The 8,239-nt window shown below is 45.6% G+C and overlaps 1 protein-coding gene across 1 annotated transcript in view; it reads right to left on the bottom strand.

Moving 5' to 3' along the window:
* SNX29 (sorting nexin 29) overlaps positions 1-7,282 on the bottom strand; it is a 464,053-nt gene extending 456,771 nt beyond the window's left edge. The window contains exons 1-2 of the mRNA XM_004706258.4: positions 7,265-7,282; positions 838-918 (exon numbers count right to left, since the gene is read on the bottom strand). Of these exons, the coding sequence (XP_004706315.2) occupies positions 838-918; positions 7,265-7,282 (99 nt within the window). The remainder of the gene's footprint in view (positions 1-837; positions 919-7,264) is intronic.
* Positions 7,283-8,239: the final 957 nt, after the last annotated feature.

The raw sequence follows: 8,239 nt of genomic DNA, 5'->3' as shown, positions 1-8,239 counted from the left end.
CCTTGATTAGTTGAGTCCAAAAATCCATACCCATAGATACAAAGGGCAGTCTAAAAACGGAGCTAGAATTCCAGCTTTGCATCTAGCTCCTCTACTTCCCAACCATGAAGCCCCAAGCTCCCAGGGCTCTCTGGGCTCAGTTTCTTCATCTGTGCAATGGAAGTAATTTCAGCACCTATATCCTACGGTGGCTGGAAGTAAGCAAAGTCAAGCCCTTACACAGGAGCCTGACCCAGAGGGGAGGGATGATGCATAAGAGCCACATGGCAGACCCTACCCAGGCAGGCAAGGCTGGTTAAAGCCTCACTTTAACCGGTTCCAAGTCTGGCCAGTAGCTGGCATTGACTGTAGCAGCAACCAGTCAAAGCAAGGCCCACCTGGAGGGCCAACCGCAAAGAACCCTGGGTCTGGGTGCATGTCTCCTGGTCTCTGTTGCTGTGCTCACATGCTCTTAACACCAAACCACCACGTTGGCACCCTTGACCTGAAGCATGACTGCTTTAGACCTTGAAATTCACACTGTCCACAGCCTTCTCAAAGGACAGGGCCCCACAGATTCCTGGAATGTTCAGGATACAGACACCTCTGACGAGCTCCTGGGTTCCCAGGTTTCTAGAAACACTGTTGGCCTCATGGGGAAAGGGATGAAAACGGTTGCCCTCCTGCCATACAATGAGGCTTCAAAGCGTCCATGGAAGACGGAACTCAAAGAGAATGGAATTTTCCCAGATTCTGTGACGTCTCCTTGTACTGCTGTGATGCATATGTTAATGATCTGCTGTTGTTGTTGTTGTTGTTGTTGTTGACACGAAAGCCCACCGGGAACTTCCCTCTTACCTGTTTCACTGCATCCAGGAGTCGCTCCAACAAAAACTGCCTTTTCATATCATTGTTCTGTGACCCTAAAAGGCAACAAGGCTAAGTTAGCTTTGTGTGACCTTAGCCCACTATTAAGACTCTCGGACAGCAGTTCTCAACCTGTGGGTCATGACCCCTTTGAGGGTCAAATGACCCTTTCACAGGGGTCACCCAATTCATAAGAGTAGCAAAATTAGTTATGAAGTAGCAACAAAAATAATGTTATGGTTGGGGGTCACCACCACATGAGGAACTGTATGAAAGGGCCGTGGCATGAGGAAGGCTGAGAACCACTGCTGTCTGACATCCTGGTACGAGGTTGTGTCCAACCAGGAGCAGCCCCCCTAACAAAACTGAAACCCAAACCACTTTTCCTCAAGTCCGAATCACCTAATGGAAACCCCGCGTACCTCAGAGGACAATTGTGTGCACAGGTTTTCAATAACCAGAAGTAAATCGCCAGATCTTTCTTCCAAAGGTAGTCCTGAGTGGGCCCAAAAGTCCAACCTTTCTGCTGGCATAGGAACCCTTTAACCACTTGCACCACTCAAAATATAAATAAATAAATAAGCCCAGTACCATTGAGTAGATTCTGACACAAAGCAGCCCTGCAGGGCAGCGCAGAGCTGTGGCTTAGGGTTTTTCCGAGGCTATATATCTTTATGGCGGACCATCTCATCTCTCCCACAAGCAGCTAGTGGACTTGAACCACTAACCTAGCAGTTAGCAGCCCACTAAGTCACCAGAGCTCTATTTACACCACCCAGGGGACCCCAAACTAATAAGATTAGGCACAAAGAATGGGGACTATGACAATGAAGTTTGACCATCTGCCTGGAAACACATCACACAAACACAAACTCCCAGCTAAGCCAATTTCCCTCATATTTTAAGAATGTGCCAGGAATGTGTAACTCAGGGTTTCTTGGTCTTAGGTCAGATAATTCTTTGTAGTTGGTGGCCTATTGGTGAAGTGTAGGATGTTCAGTGGCATCTCTGGCCTCTACCCATTGGATGTCATTAGCATATATATGCCTGTGAATTGTAACAACAAAAATATCTCGAGTTATTGTCAAATATCCTGTGAGGAGCAAGACTGCCCCCAGCAGAAGAGCAGCTGTTATGGACCAGTTCCCAGTTCTCAGGCAGCCACTAGCCAGGTTCTTCCAGACCTCCACGCTGTCCCTTCTGCAGCCCCTGTGCTCCTCACCCACGCTCCCTCCCTCTCTCTCCACCGTGGACCCCAGCCACGAGCCACCAAGATCATCACTCCCGGCCAACACCCTCGATGCCCTACACCTCTTGCACACTTGCCTGGCCAAAAATCAGGCCTAGTCAAACAGAAAACCAGCAAATGAAAACCCATTGGCTCTCTATACGAGAAAATCTGTAAGAAAGAGTCTACAAGAAAGCGTCTAGAGCTAACAGCAAAGTTGCAGAGTCCTGAGTCAATAAACAAAATTCAGTTGACTTTCTATGAACAAGTAATGAGAAATCTGAAAAGAAAATTGGGAAAACAGTTCAATTTACAATAACATCTAAAAGAATAATATACCTGGGAATAAATTTAATGAGGGACTCAAAGGACTTATGCAATGAAAACACTGCTGAACGAGATTAATGAAGACTTAAATCAATGGGAAGATATTCCATGTTCATGGATTGTAAGATATCATTAGTGCCCAAAATGATCTACAGATTGGACGCAATCACTATCAAGATTCCATCAGCCTTCTTTACAAAAAAAGAGAAACCAATCCTTAACTTTAGACTGACAAGAGGATCAGAATAACGAAAGTAATGTTCAAAGAAAGGAACAAAGTAGACGGTGTCCAGGTCTTATTACAGTCATCTCACTAGTATCTCTCCGTTTGTCCTGCTGTGGTGGTGGTGCGTTGCTGTGGTGGTGGTGCTGGCAACGAACACTGAAAATACCAAGGACAGCGAAAAGAACACACGGGTGTGTCTTGAAGGAAGTCCAGCCTGAGTGTTCCTCAAAGGCAAGCATGGCCGGGCTGTGTCGGACACACTCGGGATGTGTTGCCAGGAGAGACCGGACCTTGGAGGAGGACATCATGCTGGGTAAAGTGGAGGAAGGCCCTCGACAAGATGGGTTCACACAGTGGCTGCCACAATGGGCTCAGGCGCGGGAACAATTGTGAGGATGGTGCAGCTCCGGACAATGTTTCTTTTTATTGTGCATGGGGTCACCATGCGTCAGAGCCAACTGGATGGCATCTAACACCAACATCATTCCAGTCATCAACACTGTCTGGTACTGCTTTCACAGCACCTACACAGACTAATAGGACAAAACGGAGTCCCAAAATAAGCCCGCACATCCATGGTCAACTGATTCATGACAAGGGAGCTAAGTCCACTTAATTGAGAAAGGAGAGTTTCTTCAACAAATGATACTGAGAAAATTGGATTTCTGTTTCCCACAACATACAAAAACAAATTCAAAAGAGATTAGGAACCTAAATGTGCAAACTAAAATCAAAGTTCTTACAGTCCAACTAGGGACGATGCTGTCGCGTCTCCTCTCAACAATGGATTACTGACTGAATGCCAAAGGTCACACAGCAAAAGGCAAACCAAACAAATCAGAGAAACAAACAGGAACGAAACAGAAAATGTTTTCATTTATCAAAAGGTTTCATCTAAGCAACTGTTGGGAGCCGGTGGCCTTTAAGGCCTTAGCCTCAGTCTGAGCCGAACTTGGCTGCTTCCTAGTCTTTCATTTGCAAAACCTGTGAGGCCCTGCCTAAATTCCTGCCTCCGCGTTCCTAGCTACGTGCTCTGTAGCACGGGCAGTTGTAAAGTTGACCTTTTCACCCATTGGTTAATAATGCCAGGCGCTCATTGGACTAAGATGGACTTTGCTTTACACCTGATGGACCTTAATCTGCATGCAGGATGTCTTTGAGAACTAGCGCGCGCCCTTTTACCTACAGCTGATTGGTTAACGTTCTTATGCTTCATTAATGTACCTGTTGGGTTGGATGCTGTGTCGCACACCTTATTAAAATATGCACCTCCCAGTTCCCCCTTTTTTATACCCCAGCTTTGCCCAAATAAATGAGCTTGATCAGAGTTTTGTCTTGCTCCACGCAACCAACTGGGAGAACATCTTCAGAAATCATTTATATGATAAGAGCCTAATAACAGTACACACACGTATATATATACATATGTGTGTACATATTAAGGTGACCAGACTTTAACATTAGTAAAGCAGGACACCATTGATAAAACTCATATCCTGGTGAAATAGCCACATGGCAGCCGAAAACCGTAGACCCTAGCTTGTCGTGCATTCTTTCCAAAAATTGGGACTTGTTTTTTAATCGTTTTATTAGGGGCTCATACAACTCTTATCACAATCCATACATACATCAATTGTGTAAAGCACATTTGTAGATTTATTGCCCTCGTCATTCTCAAAACATTTGCTCTCCACGTAAGCCCCCGGCATCAGGTCCTCATTTTTTCCCCACCCTCCCTGCTCCCCCCTCCCTCATGGGCCCTTGATAATTTATAAATTATTATTTTGTTATATCTTGCCCACCGCGGGACACAGGAAAAATTGTTAAAAATCGGGACTGTCCCGCCAAAAGCGGACACCTTAGTATATATATAATCTGATCACCTTAGTATATATATAAACTTAAACCAAACTCATTGTCATCCAGTTGATGCTGACTCCTAACGACCTTCCTGTGGGTTTCCAAGACCGTAACTGTTTTCAGGAGTTGAAAGCCTCATCTTTCTCCTGCGGAGCAGCTGGTGATTTCAAACTGATGACCTTGCAGATCATACAGCCCAACACGTCACCACACGCCACCCGGGCTCCATATATAGATATACATACACACAGAGGCACACAATAAAAAAAATAAAAACCCAATCGTATAATAGGTGAAAGATTTCGAGTAACGATTCACCTAAAGGACTGTCAAATGGCCACTAACCATATGACAAGGTGTGTGGCATCATTAGCCATCAGAATTGTAAATCAAAAGTACAAGTATCATTTCACTCCCACTAGGATGACTAATAAGCCTCCTTGCTTGGTTCCACAATCAATGCTGATGGAACCAGCAGTCAAGAAATCAAATAACACATCGTATTGGCTAAATCTGCCACACAGGACCTTTTTAAAGTATTGAAGGGTAAAAATGTCACTTTCAGGACTAAGGTGTGCCTGACCCAAACCAAATTCACTTTCATATGACTCCTGTGGACCCTAAAAGATAGGGCAGAGGAGCATTGCAGCGGCCCCAGGTCCCCAGAAGATTCTGTGCTCGCTCTGTGCCGTTTGTTGGGGAAAATGCACAGCGGCTCTGCCTTTCTTCAGTTGCTCCCCCTTGCAACTCTGAAACTGTTTCAGGTTAAACCCCCTCCATTATAAGTAACTGCCTTTAGGGCAGTCTCAACCTCGCCATCCGCACAGATATGCGAGACAGGCCGTACGGGCCTCCCAGGAGGCTGCATCTGAGGTCTTGCTGGAGCATCGGGCCCTGACTTGTTGATGTGCTCGGCAAGGTGTACCTGTCCCCAAGTCCTTAGATCTCATTTTAATCCAGCATGGGTTAAGTCAGTCTCTGACCTGACTTGGAGCTTCATCTAATGAATAATTTGTTTCCCGGTGAGGGGGTGGGAACAGGGTAGAACTGCCCCTGTGAGTTTCCAAGACTGTAACTCTTTACGGAAGTAGAAAGCTGTGGAAGTAGAAAGCTGTGGCAGTTACATAATCTACTGTCAACTTGAGCGAAGGGGTGGAGTCTAGCCTGTCTATCAGATCATAGCCAATCATGCCTCTGTAGGCATGGCCTTCTACTTAGGATTCTGGGAACTCCTGTCTTCCTCCCTGGAGGTGGGACACACTCTCTCTGCTTGAAATTTCTGATGACAAGCCACATGGAGCTACACTGATGGAGCCAGAGCCCTGGAGGTAGAGGAGCCAGGTGGAGACCCATGCTAGTGCTGAGATGCTTCCACCACCACTGGATCCACCCACTGGCCTGTGATCTTCCTGCATTCAGTGTCATTGCATGTGCTGCGTAAGTCTAAAGAGGAACTTACGGACTAGCATCAGGCATATGAGTTAATACCGGGCTTATGGACTTGATCTCAACTGGGCTGGGATGTTTTCTCAATATACTGCTCTTTGATATAGTTTTTCCTATACATATGTGAGTCTCCCAGGACTTGTTTCTCCACTCTACCCGGACTAACACAAAAGCCTCATCTTTCTCTCAAGGAGCAGCTGGTGGTTTTGAACTGCTGACCTTGCAGTAAGTAACCCAACACATAACCACTTTTCAGTTGTCTCATATGCATGTAAAAGTTGGACAATGACTAAAGAAGAACAAAGAAGAATCATTGCACTTGAATTATGGTGCTGGCAAGGAGTACTGAAAGTATCCTGGACAGCCCAAAGAACAAACAGTTCTATCTTAAAGACGTATGTACGCTTGTATGTTACTCCCCTTCCCAACATGATCGCTGAAGACAAAATGGGTGCATAAGTAAATGTGGTGAAGAAAGCGGATGGTGACCGGCTATCAAAAGAGATAGTGTCTGGGGTCTTAAAGGCGTGAAATTAAACAAGCGGCCATCTAGCAGAGAAGCAACAAAGCCCATGGAAGAAGCACACCAGCTTGTGTGATCATGAGGTATCAACGGGAATAAGTATCAGAAATTCAAAAACAAGCCATCAAATTGGCATGAAGAAGCATAGACAAAGTGGAGACCCGAAAGCCCAACTGTAAGATAATTGGACAGTCCTTCACAGAAGGGCCACATGGAAGGGATGATATATCCAGGGTGCAGTATAGAACTGATGAAGCACACGACTATCCTTTAATTCTTTAATATCTTCCTCTCCCCCACTCCCCTTACTAATATGGTCTTAGTTTCACCTCATTAATCTTGTGAGACCTAAATATGTTCATCTGTATAATTAGGGTTGTTCGATGCATGAAATCCAAGATAGAAAAACCCTTCAGAAATAATAATGGGAGTGATTCCCAGAAGGCACAGGAAGAGAGGGGGCAGGGGGAGGGGAACCGATAGCACTGATGACTGGATAACCCCACTCAAGGAGAATGAATAACAGAATTGTAGGTGAACAGATACATTGGATGGTGTAAGATACAGCAAACAAATACATAGTATATAATAATAAGGGTTCCTGGGGCTTAGAGTGGGAAAGGGCGGGAATAAAGAGGAACGATATCAAAAAGTTCAAGAAAGAAAGAAAATGTTTTAAAAATTATGTGGTGGCAGCAATTGCACACTTATGCTTGTTATAATATCTGTAAGAGCTCCCAATAAAATGATTTTTTTTAAAGACGTATAGCCAGAATGTTCCTTAGAAGCAAGGACTGGGATATTTTACCTCGCGTACTTTGGACATATTGCCAAGAAAGATAAGCAAATTCCTGGGAAAGAGCATCATGCTTGGTAAAGTAGAAGGGCAGCCAAAAAAGAGTAAGGCCCTGATGAGGTAGACTAACACACTGGCTGCAGCAGTGGCTCAACCCCAACAATTCTGAGGCCGGCACAGAGCCGAGCAGCGTGTCGTGCTGCTGTTCACAGGGCCGACCCGCACCGCCTCACAGTAACAGGATGGCTAAGACGAAAAGCAAAACTGTCAGCCAGGGTGTGGGGAAATTAGAACCCTTACATCCAGTGCTGATGGGAATGCAAAATGGCACAAACATTGTGGGGAAATGCAGCAATTCCTTAAAAAACTGGAAAATGGAACTACTGGATGGCCCTTATTTTGCTCCTAGGTATATACCTAAGAGGCTTGAATGCAGAGTCTCGGAAAGCAACCTGCTGGGGTCTGTAGCTATACTTCATTTCTTCATGGCATAGGTGCACGACATTCCTATAATTTGGTTCATTGCTTTGTACGTTTAGGGTCATGGTTTCAGGGGATATTCCAGCTCATTGGCCTAATAACATGTGTGGTGTTTCTGTTCTACCTCCTAGTTCCTTGCATAGTACCTGGGGGTCTTAAAAACTTGACGTGGGCATTGAAACCACGTTTGTTTTCTATTCACCTGAAGCAACAGAGGAAGGAGAGTCAAGAATAGGAGGATGTCTGTGGCAGTTACATACCATAATCTCCTGTCAACTTGAGAAAGGGTGGAGTCTAGCCTGTCAATCGGGTCATAGCCAATGAGGCCTCTGTGTGGGCATGGCCTTCTCCTGAGGAATCTGGGAACTCCTGTCTTCCACCTTGGAGCCAGGACACACACAGTCTCCCTGCAAGATACTCCTGCTGACAAGCCACCTGGAGCTATGCTGATGGCAGCCAGAGCACTGAAGCTGGAGGAGCCATGTGGAGACCCACGCCAGCACTGAG

Source organism: Echinops telfairi, unplaced genomic scaffold, assembly GCF_000313985.2.
Source record: "Echinops telfairi isolate 266 unplaced genomic scaffold, ASM31398v2 ScPeMD7_5;HRSCAF=22, whole genome shotgun sequence".
NCBI lineage: Eukaryota > Metazoa > Chordata > Mammalia > Afrosoricida > Tenrecidae > Echinops > Echinops telfairi.
The sequence above is the reverse complement of the archived record's forward strand: the minus strand, read 5'-3'. Positions and strand labels throughout refer to the sequence as shown.